The sequence below is a fragment of the Candida dubliniensis genome, chromosome 2 (genome assembly GCF_000026945.1).
Source record: "Candida dubliniensis CD36 chromosome 2, complete sequence".
Classification (NCBI taxonomy): domain Eukaryota; kingdom Fungi; phylum Ascomycota; class Pichiomycetes; order Serinales; family Debaryomycetaceae; genus Candida; species Candida dubliniensis.
Window position 1 is genome coordinate 457,166 of NC_012861.1, and position 27,018 is coordinate 484,183.

The window sequence follows — 27,018 nt, forward strand, 5'->3', positions numbered from 1 at the left end:
TTTGAATATTAATATGGCTAGTAATAAGTAGCCACCCATGTGATTGATATTTCTTTTTTAGTCTTTCCAACATACCATCAATGTATCATATTTAACACTTTTTTGTGTTTCTGTTTCCAATTGTATTTTAGATTCGATTTAGTTTATATATGGATTCGAAGAACAATGGTAATTACAATCGCCAAGTCTTGATGGATCTGAACATAAATTGCCCCTTTACCACTCCCCACTGCCAGAAAGGATCTTAAACATAAGTACACCTAACTCTTTCTAGCTATCTGATTTTCTTAGGTTGTACAGAAGTATGCCACTTTGAAGTTCTACAATTAATTTAGCGCCAATATTTCTCTAAAAGAAAACTAAAATATATTATAGCACGTGCTAAACAATTTTAAAAGAACCCACCCAACCAAATCTAATTCCGATTCAAGACTTTAATCCATTTACTTCTTCTTCTTCTTCTTCTTACACCAGGAGAATATTTCATATGTTTATATAAATAATTTAATATTGCTCAACAAAAATTAAACTTTAAAGGTTAAAGTATCAAAACCATATAAAGTATTCGTTTATCTGTAATCAAATTAGGCTTTGATTGTTCCTGTTTTTCACTTTAATCTATTGTTGCCAAGATCTATCATTGGGAAAGAAACTATCTAAAGGGATCTCGGGCACAACTAGCAATTGTCAAACAATAAAAACATGACCATTTACAATGAAGCAAGTACATATGATACTAGTATCTGTTTGGTCTTTGTTTAAGTTCATTTGGTCTTAATAAAATCAACAATTTGTTGCAATAAAGTATATGTTGTTTCGTTTATTCATAGTATTCTTTCCACCAGTTGTTACCAATTAAGACATGACTCTTTTTAGATCCAATTGATCACGCCAAAAATACCACAGATTGGAAGAACAGTACTATATTTCTAAAAACTTATTAATAATCGAAGTCATGCGATAATCGAATAATAAAATTTTTAGACATTCATTCATTCATTCATTCGTTCGTGATGTTCTTGTGTAATAACAGATATCTTAGATAATAAATATTATTACGTAATAATATTTTATTACGTAATAAGAATTCTTTACACAAGATTGCTCTATCTTTTTTTTTTTTTTTTTTTTAGTTGAGAGAAACTATTTAGCCCTATTGTTAATATTACCAGTTTCTAACCACAGGAGGAGTCATATATTTTACACGGCACAATGAACAACAAAATGAATGATAGATGTTCGTAAATTGCAAATATCTTATAGATTGTTTTGTTTTCAAATCAAATTGAAATCAATATATAAATGATGGCATATTTCCTTGATATTTTAGACTTGTACAGATTTGATTTGGTTTTCAATATATATTAATCCTAACTATTTCAATTTTACCATTATCAAATTCTCAAAATGACAGTGGTAAATAATAACGAAAAGAATAATATAGAATTTTCGCTTGTTTCAGTTTTTGAACTCAAACTTGATGATTTCCAAAGTTACAAAAATTCAATTGAGTCAAAATTTCCAAAATTTGACAAGACTATTGTTCAATATCCCAAATTTCTCCCTACTACTGCTGAAGCTTTAACTCATTTAAAATTATTAAAAGCTTTTTCAGTTATGAAAAATAAAGTCATTGGAGATGAAAATAATACCGATTATTATCAAATCAATCAATGGAAATCATTTATCACGGTTGCTGTAAGAAGATTCATTATATTTGTATCAGCATTGAAAGCTTTATATATTAATGAATTTGGTGATGCAAATAATAAATCGTTTGAAGATTTAAATAAAACAAAAGGTTTTGAAAATATTATGGCAAATTTATTACCCCCATTGGATGTAATAATGGTTTGGCATGCATTTTTATTAAATCCAAAATCATTTTTCGATACATTTTCTAGAAATTCATTTATTGATTTTGCTAAATATCCTTTACCATTAGACAGAATTTATTCTTGTATTAATAATGAAACTTTTGAATTTAGTGTTCCCGAATCATATGAAAAAAACTATATTAATGTTTTGAAAAAATTTATTAACAATAATGATACAGATTTTATTTATGAAATCAAAAATTTTTCAATGTATCAACATTTGGTTATTATCAATTGTCCAAATTGCAAAAATACTATATCTGATCCTATTCCATTAGTTACTGATTCATGTACAGGATTTGCTGATTCGGAATTTATTACTAAAAAAAAATATCAACAAGGTTATTGTTTTGATTCTTCACATTGTTATTGTTCTAAAATTGAAGATCTTACCCATGAACAATTAAGAAAACTTCAATTGTTTTGTGATATAAATTCTTCTAAATCATTACCAGGTATAGAAAAGTATTTATCCAATACTTTGACCAATCCAAAGTTTGCAAAAAGAAATACAATATCAATTAATCAAATAATAAAACTTGGAGTTCAAAAATCTTGGGAATATGCGGATAGTTCAATTTCTGACATAATCACAAGGGCCGCCATAGACAATGGTAGATCTGGAAGGATTATCAAAGTTATTCTTCGTGAATATCTTCAATTCAATCTTATTCATTTGACTGTACCCAATGCCATTTCAATTGGTGAAGATCTTGTTGGTTGTGTATTACGGCAAGAATCTTTTGTTAAAAAGATGAATGCAATTAATTGGTTGGGTTCATCCACTGTCTTGGAAAATTTGAATACAGCACGAGTTAGATATCAAAGGTTTTTCCTGATGTTGACTGATGCAAAATTGAAAAAAATGTTGGTCCCAACTTTAGATATCGATTTGATATGGCATACTCATCAATTATGGATGTATGGTTATTTCCATGATTGTTTAAATTCACCATGTCATTCCGCAATTGATCATGATGACAAAGTAGATGAAGGGAAACTTGATGATGGGTTTGAATTTACTTCTAAAATTTACAAAAGAAAATATAAAGAAGATTATTCAATTTGTTATTGTCAATATTGTTCTGAAATCCGAGTTACTAAAATGGAAAAGGTTATGAAATTATTTAAATCAAAGAAATCTGGAGATAATCCAATAGGAATCAAGGAGGAAACAACTTCTAATGTAAAATTATTGACATTAGAGAATCCATCACATATTAGTACACACAATTCTATTCAATTACCAACAAAAAAGGCGGAAAAACGGAGATCGAAAAATCCAGTACCATGGAGGAATACTGGTAGTGATGCTGGTTTTTTTGTTGTTCCACCGGTAACTCCAGTGCCCATTGACGATTCAAAATTTTACGGAGATGGGTTATGCTGTTCTGTGGCTGCTTCATGCGCAACAACAAATGGTACTTGTTGTCAAATTTCTGGCGGTGCATGTGGTGGTGGAAGTACTGGGTGTGGGGGTGGTGGTTGTGGTGGTGGCGGTGGCGGTGGATGTGGAGGAGGAGGTTGTGGAGGTGGTGGTGGTGGTTGTTAATCAGTATTTCATCAATTACATTGGTGTGTGTTAAATTCACTTTTTGTCATCAAATTGACTATGAAAAATGTGATTTTGGAGTATTTACAATTTACGATCCTAATGATAACCAGCATCAAACCCAGAGTATTATATTTTGACAACTGTGTCTACTGAAAATATTGGTAACTTATCTTTTTATTTTTTTTCGATATTACGTTTCAATGATTCTAACATATTTATATTTTCGTTTTTATATAATTATATATATATATATATAACAAAAAAAAAACATCTATTTACTTGATTAATAATATACAATAATTTATGCTTTGAGAAAACACCTCACCACTCCTTTTTTTTTTTTTTGGGGAATCAACTGTTATTTTGTACATATTCAGCAGCTTTTGATTTAACTCTAGCAATCATATTTTCATCTTGTTTATCTTCTTCATAATTCAACCATTTATTAAAGAAGAACTTGGCTTGTTTTCTAGTGATCTTTTTTGACAATACTCTCTCAAACAAATCTTCAACTTTTGATTTAATATTAGTGTCATCCTCTTCACTGTTTTTGCTATCTTGTTTAATTTCTTGATCTATATAAACATTCCATAAATCAATTCTTTTAGGAGCATCCGCAACTAAACCTTCAAATAATGATCTACCTTGTTCAGGATCACCTTTTTGAAATTCTAATTGAGCAAATTTTTTAACTAAATCAATATGTTCACGTTTTGGTAAAATATTCAAAGCTTTCGCTAAAATTTCATGCATTTCATCTTGAGAATGTTGATCTAACAAGAATGATCCATATAATACCCAAGTATTTAAAATTTTACCAAACTTTTTAGTCATTCTATTAAACAATTGTTTAGCTTGATCGAATTTCTCCGACATTTTATAAATATTTATCAATTTTTCATGCATAGTAAATGAATCCATATATTGTATTGATTTTTTAAAAGTATCTTCTAATGATTCATCAGTACCAAAAGTGTTTTCTAAATTCAATAATGCAATCCAAATATTCAATTTTTCTTGTTCTTCACGATAATTTATTGTTTTCAATGCTCTTTCACCAATTTCTCTAGCTTTATCAACTTCACTCAATTGTAATTGGAATGACATATAATTCATCCATAAAATTGATGAATTAGGGTTACCAATTAATAATCTTTCAAAATCAGCAGTTGATTGTGGAGCTCGAGTGTTTAAATCACCAGTTTTATCTTCAACAATAGTTTTAGATTTCTTTTTAGATTTCTTTTTCAGAGAATCGGTGAAATCAGTATCATCATCAGATGATTCTTCATCTTCATCAACTTGATCTAAAATAGAAGCTGTCCAATCAAATCCATTAGTTGATAATCCAGTAGACAAAGACTTTTCTTGTGATTCATTTGCAAATTGTTCTTCTTCATCAGAGTCGTTTTCCTCGCCATCATCAACATCCATAATGTCATCATCATCATCATCATCATCATCATCATCTTCTTCTTCTTCTTCTTCTTCTCCTTCAGAAGCGTCTTCCATTGCCACATCTTCTTCATCATTATCTTCCTTCCCGGAATCACTAATAAAATAAGAAGCCTTCATACCCAATGATAATTGTCTCTTTACTGGATCAATCTTTAAAATCTTAACTTTGACTCTATCACCAGTTCCAAACAACAGTTTAACATTATCAACATCATTTTCAGAGATTTCTGAATGATGACATAAACCACTAACATTTACAGTACCATCTAATTTCACAAATACTCCAAATTCAGTAGTTGAAGTAACAGTACCTTCGAAAATATCACCAATTTGTAAATCATCAAAAGTTTTCATAATTTTCAAATCACCATTAACTTCAGATTCTTTTAATGTCATTAAAATTCTCCCTTCTTGTTTACAATTAACAATCTTACCAATAACTGGTTGATTTGGTTTGAAAAAATTTTGCCAATCTTTCAAATAAGAATCAGATAAATCAGAAACTCTTACTAACGCATAAATGGATCTACCCAATGAAACGTAAACTCCATTATTAGAAATATTTTTAACAAATCCTTTAATGACTTGTCCACGAGTCAAATCACCAACAGAATTTATAACTTTATCTGATGTTGGCTTATTAGTTCTTAAACTAACGGAAATTCTTTTGTTAATTGAATCAATATCTAAAACTTTAGCAGAAACATAATCATTAACATTGAAAACATGATCTAATTTTTCTGAATAATCATCTAATGCATCAGTAAGAAATGAAGAAGCAATAACATTATTACCAAGTTCAACTAATACATGATTTGGTTTGATTTTAATAATTCTAGCTGGATAGATTTCATCTTGTTTAACATCTTCAAATTTTTCAATAAAATTTTCTCTTGCAGTTAATACTAAAATTTGATGTTGTAAATCAACTTGTTTCACTTTAACATTAATGGCATTACCAATGGGTAATTTATTATCAATATCTTGGAAAATTGAACCGTCTTCAGTTAAATCAAGCATAGAGATTCTACCTTTGATAGAAGGTGAAATAGAAACCCATACCATACCATTTATAATATTATTAACAAATGCTAAAAGTTCATCACCTTGTTTAAAATCTTTAAGTTTTAAATCCGTTAAAGGTTTATTGTTAATTTGAGGATTAGTTAACGATAATTCCAAAATAGTTGTTCTATTAGATTTACGATGAGTAATTGGCAAAAAGGTATGATTTTTGGCATCATGAACTCCAATAACTTTAACATCAACAGTTTCACCTTTTTGGAAACGTGAAGCAAGTGGTTGATGCAAGTTCTTGATGTCTTTGATAGAATTGAAACATTGAGTAATATCAACTCTTCCTTGAAGATTATCGGCTAATTGAACATTCAATTGAGTACCTTTAACTGCTCTAATGACAGCTTTAGTGGTTTCTCCTGGTTGATAATCAGCAACAATTTTTTTGGTAGTATCAATTGGTTTAATCAATTGTTCATCATCTTTAGTGAATGAAGAAGAAGAATTGTTTAATGCCAACAAAAATCTTTCATTTTCTTTGTCAACACTTAAAACACGACAATTTATGGATTGATACTTGTAAAATTTTTTCGATAAATCTTCCTTAGCATTTTTGGTCACATATTTTGCCAATATTAACCCGGTTAATCTACCAGTAAAAGTAACAAATAACCCTAAACTAGTAACAGATTTAACATAACCTTTAACAACAGCATTGACAGTAACATCATTGAAATCAACAGGGAAACTCTTTGATTTTAAGGCTTCAATTAAAGATTTTTTAGCAGTAGCAATAACAGTTCTAGCTTTTAAATCTTTATCTAAAATCAAAACTTCTAAACTCTCTCCAATAGTGAGTCTTTTGGCAAGAGCTCTATTTTGTTCATAGTTCCCATCAGATAATTGACCATCATAGATCACACCACGTAAATGAGACCCTTCTAACTCAACCAACACTGAATCTTTAGTTTTCTCAACAATGACAGTTTTCACAATTGATTTACCTGAAACTAATTTGTTAATTTCATTCTTTTGAGCATTTGAAAGTTCACTAGATTGTTTTAATGTAACGACTAATCTTTTTTGTTCCTTATTAATATCCAAAATTCTGACTTTGACAATCTGTCCCACTTTCAAATAACTACTAGCATCTTCAACAAAAGTTTCAGAAATTTCAGTTTTAGGTAAAAATGCTCTTAAATTACCGAAAAATGATACAATACAACCATTAGGAACAAATTTTTCCACAATAGCATTTGTTTTAAACCCAATTTCTGCTTGATCAATGTTACTCAAAATTTCATCATCCTCTAAATTAACCAATGCCTTTCTAAATGTAATTAAAGCACGTTTACCATTGTAATTTAATAATCTACCTTTAGTTTTAGTTCCAACTCGGAATTTTCTTTCTGGATAAACAAGTTTAATATCGGACATTTGATTTCCCGGTACAAACCCTTTAAATTCATCAAAAAATTTAACATTAATACCAACCCCATCTTCCAAAACTTTTAAAATTTCAACATTTGGAAGAAGCTTACCTATTGGAACATCTCTAACATTCAAATATTCAGCATCAATAACTTTGGATTCAAAACTTAATATTAACAAGTTATCAACTTCATTAAATCCAATGACTCTAGATTTATGAGTAGATCCAATACTATAATCAAGCAATGTTTTATTATCATCAAATTTAGATTGATGTATTTGTCCAAATAATGAACTTGATCCAAAAGAAACATACACATAGTGTTTATCATTGCCAATTACTTTAACTTCATCAAACACATGACCAATTGGGAATGCTTCAAGTGCTTGTGTTTGAGAAGAATCATCACCTAATTGTAAAACATGTGGCAATATAGATAAAATCAATTTTTTGGTACCATTCTTTAACAACACTGCTAATACTCTTGCCTTAACGGTGCTTCCAATGGCATATTTATGTTTTAATTCTTTCAAATCGAAATTTTGGATTTGTGACAATGCAATAGTTCCATCTACTAACCCATACACTTTGGTGACCAAACCATTCTCAGTAACATCATTAATCAAGGCATCAACAATTACACCTGGTTGTATAGAATCAATTGATGAAATTGTAGACACTGTGGATTTTTTAGCAGAAATAGTGGCAACTATTGGTTTCAAATTAATAGTTCTACTAGAAGGTTTTGTAGCTATTGAGCACAAAATAACTAAACCTGGAACAATGGTAGTCACATCAATTTTAGCATTGGTCAATTCTTTGTTACTTATAAATCCAGAATATTCTGGTTTACCGGTATCTAAAATAATACCGTGATCTTCAATAGATTTCACCGAGCATTGTAAAATATTGTTTACAATCAAATCATCAACTTCTAAACTTTCATTGACAGATTCTGGTTCTATAGTTAATTCAATTCTCTTTTTGTTTTTGAAATCTTCATTTGAAGTAGTGATTTTGGCTTTTAACCAAGATCCCAATTTAAATATTTTCAATAAATCAGGAAATTCCTTTTCAGTTTTGGATTTGAAAGTGGCACTCTTGGTTTCTTGATTGCCATCTGCATTATCACTTTCTTCTTCTTCTTCTTCTTGTTCTTGTTCTTCAAATTTTTCAATTAATGCTGTAATTTGAGGACTTATAGATGTAATAGGAATATAACCTGTCAAATTATCACCGAGAGCTAAACCAATATCAAGTTTATTAATAGTTTTGATTTGACCTAATACTGATGATCCACTAACAAGGTTTTTAAAGTTGAATGTTTCAATAAGAACAGATTGAGTAGTTTCTTCATCGTTGTCATTTTTATCATTCTTTGATTTATTTTTACTTGACTTTTTGTGTTTCTTCTTTGGTTGTTCAGATTTACTGGAATTTGATCGTTTATTTGATTCTGCTTGTTCAAATAAAACATCTTTGGTTGCTTCATTGGAAATTTCTTTTACTTCCAAAGCAGATAATGGTTTGGATCCACCTCTAGGAAAAGAAAATTCTTTATTACTAAGTACTGATTTAGAAGAATCAGACATACTGGTAGGTAAGTGGTGGTGGTGGTGGTGGAAGTAAAGGTGGGTATATTAATGTATGAATTGAAAAAAAAAAAAAAAAATTTCTTCTCTTCTCTTCCTCATCTCCCTCTAAAATAATGTATAAGCAATAAGCTATGAGTGATGATGTGTGAGACAAACAGAAAAAAAGATACACAAATTTTGGTGTCACACACTCAGCCAATATTACCGCGAATACAGGCTGATAGGATCAAGTGCGACATCTAGATAATTACTCAACATCTTACAAATGATGGACAATGACTATAAGTAATTATCTACGACATTTTAGGGTAACAGAAATTTAGTGTAAGTGTAATACTAATTGGTGGACACACATCCGTTCTATATTGCACATAAACTACATTATTTAAGAAAAATATTTAGAAATAGTAAAAGAATTATTTTATATTATATAGGTTTAATTAGAGAAATAAAAGTACTATATACTTGAGTACATTTTAGATGAATACCATCGCTGGTAAAAGGGGTTAAATGTGTAACCATTCATTAAAAATGGTTCAACCGTAGTTAGAGGAATTGAACACTAATGGAAATCCCTATAAAAATTACTATGTTATAAATTAGTTTAAGTTAACTGCTGACCGTATGCGCTGAGAAGTGCTACGTCAGGACATTTGGTGTTCCTGTATATAATCAACGCTTCTGAAAGAGTCAAGATTTTTCAATTTTTGGGTGCAACTTTTATCAATACCACCACCACCACCAACCTTGTTTATACTTTTACGCTTTTTTTTTTTTTTATTAATACTTTCAACTATAAACCCAATCTAATTCAATCCATTATCATTTCTGTCAACTAAAACAAGAAAAGCAATAAAACAAAAAAACAAACAAACAAAGTAACATAACCTTCAACACCTCAGAGTATCCAATCAGTACACACTCTTTGTTTTGTTGACTAAAAAATTCTTCTATCATTGACCGTACCTGTTTGTTTACGATGTAGCATAACTTTGTCAGCTTCTCGCAACCCATATTTTTTAATTAACTTGGAATAGAATAATCCACATGCATTACACAACGTTCTACTTCCTTCAGGTCCTCGGCGCCATTCAGGAGTTTCTTGTGAACAACAATGTTGGCAGGTAATTTCTGGTTTTACACTCAACTCAGTATTCAAATTCCCACCAGTAAGATTAGATGTTGATAGTGGAGGCTGCAGTTGTAGGTGCAGTTGTGATTGTGGTTGTATTTGAGATTGAGCTAATTGCAGTGGTGGCTGCGATGGTTGTAAAGACCCACTGGAAGCAATACTACCATTGCTACTGTTGAGACCCACTTGCAGAGGAATGGTTTCACTACGTGCAGTTAATGCTTTAGTTTTGACCAATTGATGTTGATATTGGTGTTGGTGTTGGTGCTTTTTGCGAATTTTCCTTTTCTCTGTATGTTGTTGTTTCTTATTACCATTCTCATATACAAATAATCCATTTCTTCTTATATCATTGTTAGACTTGTTACTACTATTTTCGTTAATACTTTTGATATTTTCAAAAACATTGGCGAGTTTCTTAGTATTGACCAAGGCTTCATTTATATCATCTATGGATAAATCAGTGACCATTTTTTCTAATACATTTGAATTCTTATCATTTTCTAAATCAAATGTGTAATGTTTCAATTCATTATATTTGATTTCAAATTTTTTCAAAAATTGAATTAAATCAAAGACAACTTTATATTTTTTGGAATAGGCTTTATCATTATTGGTATTATTAAAATGATTAGTCAACTCTGAATCCAAAGAATGAGCTTTAGTTCTATCCATTGAAACAGGTGATACTCGATTAGAAATTGGAATTCTGGTTTTTGATTCTTGATTGGAGAAAACATATTGATTGGGATAACTTTCATGTCTGCCATGTAATGTTGGTCCATAAGAATATTCCATAGTGGAATTGCCATTCATATTACTAGTAGTAGTGACAATAGTATTCAGGGAGGTAACAATGCCATTATCATTGACAGGAGTATAATTTATTGGAAATAACATTAGCGATTTACAATCAATTGGGGTATTTTGGAATCTATGTTGATGATATTGTTGAGTTTTTTGCAGCAGTTCGGTAAAATCTGGGTTGCGAATTGTTTCACTCAATTGTTGAAATGACGGCAATCTTGGCAAAGTAGTAGGGATATTCTGATTTGCTCCATTCATGATTAAGATCAACAAAAGAAATTTATAAATTAATACAAAAAGTTAAGAAGGGAAAGAAAAAGGGCAAATAAAACCAAAGAAGCAGTAAGTAAGGATGAATAATTTGTTGATATATACAGAAAGAAAGAAAAAAAAAAAAATTCCAATATAAAAATTGAGTTTTCAACAGATCAACTTTAAAATCGGGCAATACATATATATATATAGATAGATAGATAGAGATGACTATGTCCATGGATATATACATACGTATATATATCAAGTAAAAACCTAAAATATATCTTATCAAAAACAGTCAAAGATAATCAATTTAAAAAGGAAAAGGGAAAAAAAAAACTCTCTTCTAATACATTGAAACATAAAAACAACATTCGGCATATCATATTATAATGTTATTCACTTATATATTACCATTCACTCATCAATCTGCAAGAATTATTTTCTTTAAAGAAGCAAAAAAAAAAAAAAAGAAACACCCCAGCCTTGATTTCCCTGTAAATCTTATAGTATCCGCATATCTGTAAATTTATTATTATTCTGTCTTATTAAATTATACGTTGGTTCAAATAAACTAGCAGGATCATTTTAATAGTATTGAATTGAATTGTGTTATGCTGTTGCTGTTGCTACTTCTGCTCCTCTCCTCCCTTCTCTCCCGGGTGTATAACTTGATATCAAAAATTCCCAAAAAAGTAAATATATGCAGATATGCAGATATATTACAACTCCAATGATATATTAAACGAAACAAACCAGACTAAAAGACTAGAAGACAAAAAAAAAAAAAAAAAAAAAAGAAACGAATCTATAAGGAAACTGCAGTTACTGGAAACCGAATCAACTTACATGGTATAACATATAAGATATGATAATAAAAACTACGTCAACCATCAACTCTAACTGGAACAGGTGATTCTTAAACCAAATAAAAAAAAAACAACATAACAATTTCTTTTTCTTTTTGATTTCTTTATTCTGAACAAAACTCCAGGATGAAAATATAATATTATATCCCCCAGTTGAATTTGAATTTGAATTTGAATTTGAATTTTAAAAAAAAAAAAAAATTATTTCATTTGTAATACTACTATCAATAAATTTCTTTTTTATTTTATGTATTCCATGATCTAGAAATACTCATTTCTTCTTTCTTCTATTCTTTCGTGACACCAGTGGAGGTTGTTGTATAACTATAGTACCATCCTTGACTTCTTGAGATTCATTTTTGAATTTTTCTTGGCTATCCAAAAAAAACATAAGATCTGTTACTTGTTCATTCAAAGCTTTGTTTTCCCCAGTTAAGTTTTCAATTGTAGTTTTATAATCATTATTGACTTTGGTCAAATGTTCAACTTTTTTCGATAATGCTTCATTAAGAGAATTGGATATATTCAATTCTCGCATAACCTTATTTAATTTCTCATCTTTAGATTGGATTTTCTCTTTTAATGATGGAATCAAACTATTTGTGAAATCAGATAATGTTGACTTCAAATCTTCAAATTTAATTTCCAATTCTGTAAGCCTTTCCTGATTTATTTTATTTGCAAGATTATTATTATTATTGTTGTTGTTACCAGATCCTCTTCTAGATTTGGGCGCTGTCTGTTGCTGCTCTAGCAACGATTCGTAATATTCTCTTTGGCTAGCCAATTGACTTATCAACAATTGTGAATATTCAAATCCAACTTCATCGACTTTATCGAAAGATGGATCATTCCTATTCCAAGACCCACCATTTATTTTATCTTCTTTGTCAGGCAATTCAACTAATTTGCCATCACTTTCATTAGTGACCAACCGATGCACGTATTTATCACCTGCATAATCCCACACCCTACTGGTAGCAATTTCCATCGCAAAGCAATGTCCTGTATCAACAAAATGTTTTAAAGAATGTTGCTCCGGCGCATACCTGCTGCAACCTATATTCCCACAAATAAGACAGATCCACAAGTTCTCCGTTTCATCACACCCCATACAAATTTCTCCTACATCATCATCTTCATCATCGTCATCATTTTCGGCTTCAAGTAAGGATGAAATTTGTGCGTGTTGTTGCTGCAGTTCTAGTGATCGGGGAAGCGGAGTATCGATCGGTGTGTCTCGAATACTTAGCTGTTGCAATCTATTCGTGGATCGGCGTACCCGCTCATTGGCAATATTATGCGAATATCTGCAGACTGGACAAGTGTCATCCTTCCATTTCGTTAAACATTGACAGTGAAATGTATGTTGACAAGGGATTGTTAGCAACCCTGTTACAGTGGCATCCATTCTTTCCAAGCACACTGGACACGTTGGTAATTCTATTAAATGATAATTGTCACTAAGATTACTTGTCAATACTGCAGAACTGCTACTAGGACTGTTACTACCGTGTACCCCACCTGTAGTAGCCGATGTAAATGGATCTTGCAATAAAAATGGAATCATTGAATCGACAACCGAATCATCCTTGTGGGAATTTGTCACCTGTACAGCCTTTACATAAATCACGTGACAAGTTTCTGGCTCCATTGAATTAAATGGTTTGCCATTGAAATGATACTGAAATTCTGCTGCTTTCATAACGTCTCTAAATTTTATCAAAACTAAAAATCTATTAGGCTTATTGCTTTTCAATATTCTCAAATGTGATATATTCGATACATTTTTCTCCCCAATAAATCCTAGTAGATCTGTAGCAGTGAAATATGTTGGCACTGCCAAAATCGCCACCATTGTATCATCACCAGGATTATTGATGAGCTGATTCAGAGAAGCTTCCCCAGTTACTGGTATTTCGTTTTCAAACTCTCGATATAATCTGATGACACCATTGCCAATCAGTTTTGCCCTTAATGGTTCAATTGGTTGTAACGCCATCTTGGAATCTAGTTCAATGATCTCAATTGTTGTGGGGGAGGACTTTTGTATATCAATAATTATATGATAGGAATCGGTACCTATCATAATATACAATTAGAAACAGAATAAAACGTTTGTGATATTAAATTTGATGAAACAAAATCGGAATAAATGGGAACACTTTGTCTCTCCATATATGGGTGTGGCTAGTTTTTTTTTGGTTTTATTTGTGAAAAGGGAGGAGGGAAAAAAAAAAAAGAGAAGGGTTGACATTCCTATGGATTGAATCTTGAAGGTACTCATCACAATACTTTGAATTGCTAATCTTTCAACAACTGGAAAACTAACTACTGAAACATGTTTTGCTAATAGATCAAAATAGTTTTAGAAAAAGATATACTTTGTATATTTTACATTTACATTGCTTTTTCTGTTTCTCGATTACAAAAATCCAATTCAACTACTATTTCGCAGAATACAAACTAATTACTCTCAAATAAATCATTTACAAAGGAGCATTCTTAAATAAATAAGAAATACTCTCACCATTGTGTAGTCTTCTGATAGATTCAGCAATAACTGCAGAAATATCAATTGTATCCAATTTAGGACAAAGTTTCAATTTGTCTTCGAACGGAACAGTGTTGGTGCACACAACTTTTTTCAATTTCGAATTATTGATGTTTTTAATTGCATTCCCGGATAATATACCATGAGTTACAATGGCAATGACATCTTTAGCATTATTATCTAACAAAACTTCGGCAGCTTTAGCTAAAGTACCACAGGTATCTGCCATATCATCAACAATCACACAAATCTTATCAGTGACATCACCAACTAACACCATTCGAGATACTTCATTGGCTCTAGCTCTTTCTTTATGGATTAAGGCAAAATTTAAATCAAGTCTATCGGCCAACCCAGCAGCTCTCTTGGCACCACCTGCATCAGGGGATATGATTATAGCTTCACTATAATCAATAGTTTCCTTGATGTATCTAACAACACTAGGTTCGGCGTACAAGTTATCTACTGGAACGTCGAAAAATCCTTGGATTTGTGAAGCATGTAAGTCCATGGTAATAACATGGTCACAACCAGCAGTAGTTAACATATCTGCCATCAATTTAGCTGTAATTGGTGCTCTTGATTTATCTTTTCTATCTTGTCTAGCATAAGGGAAATTAGGCAAAATCACAGTGATTCTTCTAGCGCTCGCCGTCTTACAAGCATTAATCATAATCATCAACTCAAAAACTCTATCATTAACTTCACCAGAACCAATTTGACAAATGATAAATATGTCTTCATCACGGACTGATTCTCCAATCGAAAATTGTACCTCACCAGTCGATTCTCTTTTCAATTCACTAGGAGTAAGACGTAACCCTAATCGTTTGGATACAAGTTCAGCTAAACTTCTATGCACATCACTTACTAATAATTTTATGGAATTGGTAGACATGTGGGGAGGAGGCGGAGGTAACTAAATGATAAAACAAAGAATTTGAAAAATAAAAATGTAATTGAGAAAAAGTTCAATGGATATTTAAAAAAAAAAAAAAAACTCCAACGAGCAATAAGGATGGTTGATAATGAGTTGGAATTGTTAATATCAGAGATATATAATGGTTTAAATGGGACTCTTTCACGCCATTCTACAAAATCATAAGAGAAAAGAGGAAAAGGAGGGAAGCAAAAAAAAAAAAAAAATTTGTGAGATGGGATTGATTAAATTGTTAGTTCTCTCATTCTCTTTTTTTTGTTTTCCTTCTCCTGTTTTTTCAACCTATTATTTTCTTCCTTCATTCATTCTTTCCCCCCACACACACGCGCACAGGCACACCATCACTGAGTGTTTACCATATGCAGTATTTTGTTAGTTGTCGATTACTATTACATATTACATTTTAAACTATTTAAAACAAATCATCAAGGTCATCAACATTTTCTTCACCAATGTCCAGATCACCATTATTGTCATTCTCCTCATTAATTTCATCACCTTGATCAATATCTTCATCTTCTGCATCTGCGTCTCCGGCTGCTTCTTGTGATTTTTCATCTACTGTTGTTTTCAGTTGTGTGTGTTCTTCCTGTTGTTCTTGTTCATCCAATAATTTTGCTAAATCACGTTTTTTCAGATCCAAAGAAGCTTTTAATGATGTGTATGTATTTTGGAACTTCATTCGTAACATTTTACTAGAAGCCGTGGATAAGTTCTTTTGGTGATGTGCAACCGCCTTTTCAAGTTCAGAGATTTCTTCCTCTAATAATTTGACATGTTGTTTTCCAGATTCACTATCTCCTTCCTCGTTTTCTTCCTCCTCTTCTTCTTCATCTTCACCGTCTTCCTCTTCCTCTTCCTCGTCCTCCTCTTCTTCCTCGTCCTCCTCTTCTTCTTGTTCCTCTCCTTCGATTTCCTCGGATTGTTCTCCATTAGTCATAGATATTCCATTACCCACATCATTTCGTAATATACCTGCCATCAGTGTTGGGATTGTAACTTCACTCTCAGACAATTCCCCATCCAAAGCTTTCTCCAATTCTTGTTCCAAATGAAGTTCCATGTCATCATCTTGTAAATCATCTTCTTCGCCCTCTTCGTCTTCATCTTCATCTTCATCTTCGTCATCATGTTCTGCATTTCCATGGTCTTGTGCATTATTGAATCTTTCAGGTTCAACTTCAGGTCCGTCCATTTTCATTGCTGTTGGTGAGTTGACTGCTGATGGCGTAGCACTGGCAGCAAATCGTGATTGTTGTGCTGTTTTACTGTCCAACAATTCAAAATGGCTCTCATCTGCTTCATTATCAAGTTTAATCAACTCATCAACCTTAGATTCTATGTCCAAGATCACTCTATGGTCCACTTTAGTTGGATGAAACCGTCGATACACATCCTGGAATGGCTGTAATAATCCATCTTTGAGTACTATTCGCTTCTTTTTAATTTCGTTGTTTTTCACATATTTATAAAAAGGATGATTGAAAAGAAATTCTTCTGGAACTTCAAAATCTGTATCTATGTTTAATTTAGCTGGATCAACGACATGTAAAACTAACAAAATCTGACAGATATCCAATGTTTTGAAAACATTCTTTCTGTCGACTGTTTTAAATATTTCAGTCACAGTAGGTAAATCAACTAATCTTGCTGAATAAAGAGTACTGTTAACATTGACTATAGCTTTCTCTTTGGTGACCCATTTCACATTTAGCCCTGTCAAATCGCCAGAGTCCACTGCATTATGTACGAAATCAAGATTCGAATCATTTAAAAAACGTATTATTATACCTTGTTCAATTAAAGGATCGTCTTCTAAATCAGGTGCTTCAGAATCATACCCTTCTCCAGGAACTCGGGTAGGTTTAACTCTTACCCGTGGTAAGCCTTTGGGACGGCCATTTTCTTTAGTCTTGGATAAACTCAATTTAAGTTTCTTGGGCTTTTCGCCATCTGATTGTTCATTTTGAGGTCGTTTCAAAGTCATAGAAGAGTCTGTGGTTGATGACACGGGAGTCATGGACGGTGCTTTGATTTTGAGTTTTGGTAGTTTTGGTTGATGTTCTGGTGAATGTGAGTCTGGTCGAGGTGTTGGTGCTGGTGCTGGCTGGGGAGAGTTGGATGCACTAGATGATGGCATCTTTATCTTTAATTTGAGAGCCATGATTGCTTTGTAGAATGGCCTAGAAAACGGTATTTATGAATTGTTTTGTTTTGATAATTTTTTTTTTTTTTTTTAGCTTTCTCTTCCTTTACCACTTTTCTCTCTGTATTAGCTTTTTATGACAGTTGTTACCCAAAGTGAGCAGTAGCAAACAAACAAATAATACCAGAACAACCACATTCAATCATTAAAACCATGTAATGACCTCATTCAAACATTTTTAATTAAATTTTATTATTAATCAGTCCTTTTTTTTACAATTGCAATCTGTAGTCTGCAGAATACTTGACTTTACTATGTGTTTAGTTCACAACTCATTTGTTGCGCTCCATTTGTAGCACTGATTATAAACCACCTTATCTCCATAGCAAACTAGAAAAGAAAAAAATTTTTTCTATTTTTCAAACAACACTGGAATATTTGAATACTTTATTACTTCTGTGTTCTTCATATATTGGTTCCAAGATTGGGTAATATTTGTGCTTAGAAAATGGTCAGAAATCTGGTGACTAGCCGCAGGTCTTCTTCAATAGACAGAAGAAGATCTAGATCAAGACATAATTCAGTTGCTTCAACAAGTTCTTCAGCCAATCTCCTACTTGATGACAATAATTATGAAATGTACTCGGGAGCTGCATCTGAAATCATTCCATCGTCAATTACCTCATTGCATTATCCACATAGCTTTGGTGGGAGAAGAGTTTCACGAGTATCCCGAGAAACATCGCCTTTGCTTAGTGCTGATGAAAACGACAGCGACTTGCAACGAGTCAGATCAAACGCTTCGAGAAATTCTATCGACACTCAGGCCAATTTTAGGTTTTTCTCGCCGGACGAAATTGAACATGCTCAAGGTGGTTCAACTTTAGAGAACCCCGAAGACCCTGTGGATTACAATACTGACTGGGACTACTCGATCGATAAGTATCTCGATGAAGACGAACAATACCTAGAGGAAGCTGTGGCTGAAGAAGAAGAAGGAGGAGAAGAACAACGAGGAACGGCATTTTATCAGCAGGATGGCGTTAATTTTAGATATCAGTCACCCGATGTCCCTGACTATGGTTCTGTTGATTTGGAGAATCGTAATAGACGTGATTCTGGGTCAAGCAGTAAATCGAGCTCAGACGAAGAAAATAGCATAGTTGAAGACGATCAATATGAAGATTTTTACAAACAGTTTCCTACAAAATTGGATTATCAAAGATACTATCTTGCAGAAGAGGATTTAGTTATTGGTATCGCAGGCTATGCTGATCGATGGTGGAAAACAACAATATATTACTTTCTTTGTATTAGTACTTTGGGGATTGCCTATTTAATATTAAGATGGCTTCCTCGTTATCGAATCAATTTGATGGGTACTAGATGTCCTTTGGGTAAGGCGGACTGGTGTGTTATTGAAAACGAATTTGGTGAATTGCAAATTGCCCACGTTGAAAAGCAACGATTCAATGAGAGACTTTCCAATTTCCTTGTTGTTACAGATGACCAATATGATTTTGAAAAAGATCCCGTTGTTCCTCATATACAATCATTTGTCTATAGATATATTAAATTTTTCTATAATCCAATGGAGGATATGTTCAAGACCAACTCAAATTGGTTCGACACACGTTTGTTAAATGTCAAAAATCTCAAAGATGGGGTATCACATTCTGTTCAAGATCAAAGACAAGAGATATTTGGCAGAAACACTATTGAAATTGAAGAGAAATCAGTGTTGCAATTATTGACAGATGAAGTGTTGCACCCATTTTATATTTTTCAAGTGTTTTCAATTTTCTTATGGCTTGCAGATGATTATTACTATTATGCAACATGTATATTTCTCATTTCGATGATTTCTATAATAAATTCATTGATCGAAACAAAATCAACCATGAAACGTTTACAAGAAATTTCCAAGTTTAATTGTGAAGTCAGAGTATGGCGAAACGGGTTCTGGAAACAAATTGATTCTAATGAATTAGTCCCTGGTGATTTATTTGAGGTTGATCCATCCTTAAATGTCATCCCCTGTGATGCCCTTCTTGTTAATGGAGAGTGCGTTGTTAACGAATCAATGTTGACCGGGGAAAGTGTCCCTGTCTCCAAAATAAGTGCTACAAGAGAAACAGTTAAGTTATTGCCAGAAAACTTTGTTGATCCAATCTTGTCCAAATCTTTCTTATATAATGGAACTCGTTTGTTGAAAATGAAGTCTGCCAATGATGAACCAGTTACAGCAATGGTTGTGAAAACTGGTTTCAGCACTACAAAAGGATCATTGGTACGTTCAATGCTTTTCCCTAAACCAACTGGATTCAAGTTTTACGAAGATTCTTTCAAATACATTGGGTTTATGACTCTTATTGCTGCAATTGGATTCACCTATTCCACTTATAACTTTATCAAATTAGGTATTGACAAAAAAGTAATGATCTTACGAGCTTTAGATATTATCACTATTGTTGTCCCTCCAGCATTACCTGCTACATTGACTATTGGCACCACTTTTGCCATTTCAAGATTGAAAAAGCTACAAATATTTTGTATCGCTCCTACTAGAGTTAACATTGGTGGTAAAATTGATGTGTTTTGTTTTGACAAGACTGGTACATTAACGGAAGATGGATTAGATGTATTGGGTCTTCATTTGGCTAATAATGCTCAGGGGAGAAAAGAAATTGTATTTGAAGAATTGGTTGAAGATATTGATAATTTAAAGACAGTTCGTGCTAATGATCACGACACAAATAATGGGAAATTCTTACTTGGATGTTTGACCACGTGCCATTCCTTACGATACATTGACAATGAGCTTTTAGGTGATCCATTAGATGTCAAGATGTTTGAGTTTACGAGATGGAATTATAGAGAGGATTCAAAAACCACTAATCCGGTTGTATTCAAGGGCAATGATAGTTATGAAGTGATCAAGGAATTTGAATTTTTAGCTCCCTTAAGAAGAATGTCAGTAGTGGCTTCTCACAACCATAAACATTATATATTCACGAAAGGTGCTCCGGAAGTAATGTTGGACATTTGTCAGCAAGATTCTTTACCTACAAATTTTGAAGAGTTGCTACACCATTATACCCATTCTGGATTCAGAGTCATAGCTTGTGCCTACAAACAGATCACCTCTACAGACGTTGATAGAGATAACGCCGAATCAGACTTGATGTTTGCTGGATTCATTATTTTTGAAAACAAACTAAAGAAAAGTACTACAAGTACTCTTAAAACTTTGAAAGAAGCTGAGATTCGGACCATTATGTGTACTGGGGATAATATCTTGACCGCTATTAGTGTTTCAAGAGAATGTGGTCTAATTCCACCATCTATTGAGCATATTTATATTCCAGTACTAGATGAGAAGAACGAAGAAAGGTATATCTCTTGGCAAGAAGTCAATGATCCGGAAAACAAATTAGACCCTATTACAATAAAACCAATAGATATTAGACAAGATAATAATTATAAGTTAGCCATTACGGGGGATATATTTAGATTCTTGCTCACTGAGGTTAAGAATATTGGTGTTATTCAAAATATCCTCATGAACTGTGACATTTTTGCAAGAATGTCTCCTGATGAAAAGCATGAATTAGTGGAGCAATTGCAAAGAATAGATTATACGGTTGGATTTTGTGGAGATGGTGCAAATGACTGTGGGGCATTAAAAGCAGCAGATGTTGGGATTTCTCTTTCAGAAGCAGAAGCGTCGGTGGCAGCACCATTTACGTCTCGGGTTTTTGAAATATCGTGTGTTTTAGATGTGATTAGGGAAGGTAGATCCAGTTTGGTTACTAGCTTTTCTTGTTTCAAGTATATGTCATTGTATTCCGCAATTCAGTTTGTTACTGTTACCATTCTTTACAAAACTGGTACCAATTTGGGTGATTTCCAATTTTTATATATTGATTTGTTTTTGATTTTGCCATTGGCTATATTCATGTCATGGTCAAAACCATACGCAAAAATTGTTTTAAAACGACCCACTGCAAACTTGGTATCTCCAAAAATCTTAATACCGTTGGTTTGTCATATTATCGTTATATTGCTATTCCAAGTGTTATTATGGTCTTGGGTGAGAAAAGAACCATGGTATATCAAGCCAATTCCAGGATCTGACGATGCAGTAAAATCTTCAGACAACACTGTTTTGTTTTTGTTTTCAAACTTCCAGTACATTTTGATAGCTGTGGTGTTATCACAAGGACCACCATATCGTGAGCCAATGGTGAGAAATTACCCATTTATGATCAATTTGGTTGTGGCCACATTTTTGTCTGCTTGTTTATTCCTTATCGATGGAAACTCATCATTAGGAGATTTTATGCAACTAACCAATTTACATGGATGGTTCTATTGGTACATCATCATATTTTCCATTATTAACCTTTCTTGCATGATGATTGGAGAAGAACGCTGGTTCCCATCTTTGGCTAAGGTGTATAAAAGAGTGTTCCAAAGACTGAAGATTGGCAAGAGTAAGAAAATATTCAAGAACTTGAAAAAGGAATTTAACCAGCTTCAAAGCGTATGAATCCTCTTGGTAAACTTATTTAAATATATACATTGTAACAACTAAAAATAGAATAAATAAATGTACATGATTATTTATAATCAATCATTTGAGAAACTATTATAAAAAAAGGAAAAACAAAAAAATGATTCCGCCCAGGATCGAACTGGGGACGTTATGCGTGTTAAGCATATGCCATAACCAACTAGACCACGGAACCAACTTGTTGGTAGAAAATAATTGCACTTTGTGATACCCATTTTATCTATTACAACAATCTGCCCTATCTATTATAATTGTGTGTAATCTATGAAACAGTTTATGTGATATCATGTTTGTTAATGCATCTTCTGAGCATCTTAAGTTTTTTTTTTTTTTTTATTTTTCCGATTCATTCGTTAGATTCTGAGTAGTGGAAAACAGAGAGTCGATTTTATTGTCATGAGTTATAATATATTAGTGGGGTATATGAATAACTCTTATTCTAGCGAATGTTTATTATAAATAATTCTTGTAAAATAGTAAAATATATTCATCTTATCACTTGTAAATTTTTCAATTACTAAAACTCTATCAAACTAGGTAGAGAATATGGTTCTTTTTTATGGCATGGCTTGTTGAAGTGGTTCGTAAATTCATATATCTTAGATCTTGAATGAGAAGGTTGTATATCTGATGAACCTTTGGCTTCAAATACATAATTTGCGTATTCTCAGTTTTTGGAGTATTTTGTTATTTAGTTCAGTCATTTTCTAATTAAATAACCCCTCATTTTATCAATAATGGGATGATCTTAGATCCTGGAGACCTTCTGTTTTTGGTTTTTTTTTTTGCATTAATCCACATATTGGTTCTCTTGGCAGTGGCGCCAATGGTCTTATTTTATTTTATTGGGGCCTGGTTTCTCTTATTCAAGCTACCAGTTGTACGGCTTAATTTGAGAAGTTGTGAATATCATCTTTGCAAACCAACTTTTTCAATTAGAGTTAAAATATTCACGCAGTGTTTGTTATAATATTGCTTTAATTACAATGACAAGAAACTGCTATCTCTAATAATATCTTACCTGATTTTAAACCTATATTCTAGTTAAAATTGAGAACTGCTTAATGATGCATCAAATTTAATTTAGTTCTACATTGTAAGCAAGAGTACCTTTCAGTTCAGTTATAAATAGGTTTGGTGTTCAGTAGGATTTGAATATTCTATTTTCAAGAGGAATACTCAAAACGAATAATACATTCAAATAATAAATAATGGTATCTGCATCTACAGCCGATTCTAAAGACGTTGATTCTGTCGGTAGCCCCAACTGTAACAACGTTACCAAAGTTGAGGTTAGTGGTGACGGTGGTGAGTTTGTTATTTTAGGACACAAAAAGTACTACAGACATGAGATTATGGCGGTCCTTGCACAAAATTCTCAATCACTGAGTAGCAAATTTGCAACCTCAACTCCATTAGGGTTGAGCGCCTTTGCCGTGACTACTTTAGTGTTAAGTTTGTACTTATTGCAAGCTCGCGGTATTAAAACCATCAATGTTGCTGTTTCATTGGCTACCTTCTATGGTGGCGTAGTTCAAACAATCGCTGGTATTTGGGTATTCTTTTCTGGAGATACGTTGAGTATGTATACAATAAAATTTGGCCAACAAGTTACAAAATATATTAGGTTACTAACCGAGTTACATTAGTTTTTACGGCATTGACATCGTACGGAGCATTCTGGTTATCGTTTGCTGCGATAAACATTCCCACTTTTGGTATTCTAGCAGCCTATCAAAAAGATATGACTCAGCTTTCCAGTGCTTTGGCATTTTATTTGATTTCTTGGGCAATTCTTAGCTTTATCTTTACATTGCTTACCATCAAGAGTACGGTTATATTAAGTGTGTTTTTCCTTTGTCTTACAGCACTTTTTTCGTTGTTGTCTGCATCTTATTTTGTTGGCTCAGTTGCATTAGCAAAGGCTGCTGGAGCTTTTGGTGTAGTTGCAGTTGTTGCCGCACTTTATGAAACTGTCGCCTTATTGGCAACTAAACAAAATTCATACTTCACAATTCCTGTGATTCCATTGCCAGGAAGTGAGGCAAAACAGAACAAATAGTGCAACTTGGTAAGTACTGATTTGGTTTTCTATTATTTTTCTACTTTTTCTACTTCTCTTAACACTTACAACCATTGACTATTGTGTTATGTGCTTAATATATAATTTTGGGGACTACTCTTATTACGTTTACAAGTAGGTTTTTTTTTTTGAGAAGATTTGGTAGAGAAATTTGGAATAAAAAACAAAACCCGCATTAAATTTTTTGCAACATTAATTTTTTTTTTTCCTTTTCTCGACATAATGCACGACTATTTAAACTAATACTTTATCTCCATACTTGTTTTTATATAAACCCAACGCCTTAATTGGAAATAAAAATCTATATGAAGGATACTCTATTGCACAACTGTGATTAAATACACCTTCAATATCTTCATATTTCCATTCACCGGTCAGTAATTGTCGTTTCATCAAAAATTGAATCCCCTTCTTGATTGGCTCTTCATCCGGATAGTTTCCCAATATCAACCCTATTAAAGCCCATGCAGATTGAACAACAAGGGAATTTTCACCATTAACATACGAGTGTGTTTCACAGCCTTTCATAGATTCTGACCATCCACCATCTGGAAGTTGTTTTGAAATAAGAAAATCACACCCTTTTTTCACAGCCGAAGAGGATTCATAATCAAGACCAACTGTATGCAAAGCTTCCAATGCAAACATCGAAGCATAAGTATAGCAGATTCCCCAACATCCATACCAAGAACCATCAATGTTATCTTGTGAATCAATAATATATTGAATGGCTGACGAAATAGTTTTCTGAATCAATTCCGACTTATAGTCAGGGTAATATTTTGCAAAGTAAGTAAGCCCCAAAACTGAAGAGTCAGTACATTCCACGTATGGGTATTCTACCATAATATTATTAAAGACCTCAGCAGGATTCAATTTCTCTAGTAACAAAGGGGCTTTTATACCTTCATATGTTGAGAATGAACCATATTCCCATTCTCCCACATTTTGAATCTGCAACAAAACTTCAACGGCGTCAAACAAGTTTTCATCTTTTATTTCGTCTCTGAGGTCAGCAAAACTTTCATGATTTCTGACCATGATGATAGCTTTCATTGCTTCTGCAGTACAGTCACTTACAGTGTACCCTTGCTCCCTTGTACTAAATGGCCAAGCACCTTTACGTCTATCTCTGAAACTTCCCTCGACACAGTTTTCTGTAAATTGGGATCTCACTAAAAATAGATAACTCTTTCTAATCATATCGTGATACTTCGGGTCGTCAACGAGGCCCGTCATGAAAAAGTACTGCACCATAAAAGCAGCATCCCAAACTTGTACACCATTAGTCCCCATAACAGTCATCCCCTGAGGTCCATGAAACAAAACATCATTCATTCTGCTTTGGAGTTTTTTAAAGTTCTCTGATTCAGAACCTTCATAATGGCAGGTCACAACCATATTAAAGGCAAAACTCACAGGAGCAATACACAAGTACTCTGTATTCTGATACTCCTTCACAATCAAGTCATAAACTTTGGTGTTAACCCAATTCAACAACCACTTTGGTCTAACAGCTTCCCATTTGCTCAATACAGAATTTGCAAAATCGAGAATTCTTGTATGTGGGTAATACAAATCAACACCACAAACATTATTTCTTTGGTTACCAAATTTGATTGACTCATAAGGTAATTGGCTTGGAACGTAAATCTCATTTCTGATTTCTTGTAAAAGAGGATCAAGTTCGCATTGAACTTTGTTTGCAGAAGCATATCCCAACGGCAAATAAATAGCCCTTGTATGCACCCACCATTTTGCAGGATGGATGGGCAACCAGTAAGGTAATCGCCATAGTTCTGGCGGAGCTGGATTTACACCCTCCCATTCATATAAATTCAAAATAGAAAGCCAGGCTTTACCCCAATGTGGATTCTTGATGGCACCGCCCAAACGGTGTAATGTTTTTCTTGCCTTAACCAAAACTGGATGATCCTTTTCCATTCCTAATAACCGAAGACATACGTAGTTCATGGTTGTTCCAAAACAAGTAGATTTATCTACCGAGTGAAGTCCCCAACCACCATCGACTGGATGGGCAGTGTTAACAATATAACGTATCATTTCAATTCTATACGGTTCAGGGATCGCAGTCTTGCTATAGTAGTTAGCAGCGACATAGCCAATAGTCATAAACATTGGGCCCTTGTACTGGCAGGGGAAGATGCCATTATCCAATTGCAATAGTTTCAAAAAGTCAGCACCCTTTTTTGCTGCCTCGCCTGGAGTGTGACTATCTGACGATGATGGAGATGGGAAATCTGGTGACCCCAATAACCATTGAACAAATGTTGATTGTGGTTCGTTTTCACATTCAGATTGTGATAGATAGTGCCATGTTTCTCTACCAAGATCATCAGTTCGTAACCTCCATCTTGAAATATCAGTTCTAGGAAGACCAATTTCCTCTGAATAATACATTAGTCGGTGCTCCAAGGTGTTTAATTGGGGAAAAAACAACTACTGCTGGTAACACTACAAAACAAAAAAAAATGATGTTTTTGATTTGATGTTAGACAGATTTTAAACGATCGGGTAGAACAACCAAATTCTTTTTTTTTTTGTGTCGTGGACTTTTTCATTCACGTGAATCCTGCATACAATTAGCATCGATTAAATATTTGTAAAGTCGTGCACACATCACTCAAAATTAAACTCATCTTCTTCATACAAATTTTTTTTTTTTTTTTTTCTCTTCTTCTCTTCTGTCTTTACTGAACGG

At 32.9% G+C, this 27,018-nt stretch overlaps 9 protein-coding genes and 1 non-coding gene across 10 annotated transcripts, besides 1 other annotated feature; 3 read left to right on the forward strand and 7 right to left on the reverse strand. All coding sequences in view use genetic code 12, as the record gives it.

The window, feature by feature from the left end:
- Positions 1–1,407: 1,407 nt before the first annotated feature.
- Positions 1,408–3,429, forward strand: CD36_17050 (conserved hypothetical protein; the record flags this gene model as incomplete). Its single annotated transcript, XM_002418138.1, has 1 exon — positions 1,408–3,429. The coding sequence occupies one exon, from the start codon at positions 1,408–1,410 to the stop codon at positions 3,427–3,429; it is 2,022 nt and encodes a 673-aa protein (XP_002418183.1).
- A 354-nt stretch (positions 3,430–3,783) lies between these two features.
- On the reverse strand, positions 3,784–8,931 carry CD36_17060 (rRNA biogenesis protein, putative; the record flags this gene model as incomplete). Its single annotated transcript, XM_002418139.1, has 1 exon — positions 3,784–8,931. One exon carries the CDS (start codon positions 8,929–8,931, stop codon positions 3,784–3,786), a length of 5,148 nt encoding a protein of 1,715 aa, XP_002418184.1.
- A 184-nt stretch (positions 8,932–9,115) lies between these two features.
- Positions 9,116–9,586: a mobile genetic element.
- Positions 9,587–9,871: 285 nt separating this feature from the next.
- On the reverse strand, positions 9,872–11,131 carry CD36_17070 (GATA zinc finger-containing transcription factor, putative; the record flags this gene model as incomplete). The annotated part of the gene is made up of 1 exon (XM_002418140.1): positions 9,872–11,131. The coding sequence occupies one exon, from the start codon at positions 11,129–11,131 to the stop codon at positions 9,872–9,874; it is 1,260 nt and encodes a 419-aa protein (XP_002418185.1).
- A 1,137-nt stretch (positions 11,132–12,268) lies between these two features.
- Positions 12,269–14,086, reverse strand: CD36_17080 (RING finger protein, putative; the record flags this gene model as incomplete). Its single annotated transcript, XM_002418141.1, has 1 exon — positions 12,269–14,086. One exon carries the CDS (start codon positions 14,084–14,086, stop codon positions 12,269–12,271), a length of 1,818 nt encoding a protein of 605 aa, XP_002418186.1.
- Positions 14,087–14,486: 400 nt separating this feature from the next.
- On the reverse strand, positions 14,487–15,449 carry CD36_17090 (5-phospho-ribosyl-1(alpha)-pyrophosphate synthetase, putative; the record flags this gene model as incomplete). The annotated part of the gene is made up of 1 exon (XM_002418142.1): positions 14,487–15,449. The coding sequence occupies one exon, from the start codon at positions 15,447–15,449 to the stop codon at positions 14,487–14,489; it is 963 nt and encodes a 320-aa protein (XP_002418187.1).
- Positions 15,450–15,903: 454 nt separating this feature from the next.
- Positions 15,904–17,655, reverse strand: CD36_17100 (TBP-associated factor, putative; the record flags this gene model as incomplete). Its single annotated transcript, XM_002418143.1, has 1 exon — positions 15,904–17,655. The coding sequence occupies one exon, from the start codon at positions 17,653–17,655 to the stop codon at positions 15,904–15,906; it is 1,752 nt and encodes a 583-aa protein (XP_002418188.1).
- Positions 17,656–18,145: 490 nt separating this feature from the next.
- Positions 18,146–22,189, forward strand: CD36_17110 (cation-transporting ATPase, putative; the record flags this gene model as incomplete). Its single annotated transcript, XM_002418144.1, has 1 exon — positions 18,146–22,189. One exon carries the CDS (start codon positions 18,146–18,148, stop codon positions 22,187–22,189), a length of 4,044 nt encoding a protein of 1,347 aa, XP_002418189.1.
- Positions 22,190–22,314: 125 nt separating this feature from the next.
- tRNA-Val (AAC) lies at positions 22,315–22,388 on the reverse strand. Its single transcript has one exon. It is a non-coding gene; the product is annotated as a tRNA-Val (tRNA).
- A 1,036-nt stretch (positions 22,389–23,424) lies between these two features.
- CD36_17120 (acetate transporter, putative) lies at positions 23,425–24,275 on the forward strand (the record flags this gene model as incomplete). The annotated part of the gene is made up of 2 exons (XM_002418145.1): positions 23,425–23,769; positions 23,841–24,275. The coding sequence occupies 2 exons, from the start codon at positions 23,425–23,427 to the stop codon at positions 24,273–24,275; spliced, it is 780 nt and encodes a 259-aa protein (XP_002418190.1).
- A 255-nt stretch (positions 24,276–24,530) lies between these two features.
- Positions 24,531–26,717, reverse strand: ERG7 (2,3-epoxysqualene-lanosterol cyclase, putative; the record flags this gene model as incomplete). Its single annotated transcript, XM_002418146.1, has 1 exon — positions 24,531–26,717. The coding sequence occupies one exon, from the start codon at positions 26,715–26,717 to the stop codon at positions 24,531–24,533; it is 2,187 nt and encodes a 728-aa protein (XP_002418191.1).
- Between the last annotated feature and the right edge of the window lie 301 nt (positions 26,718–27,018).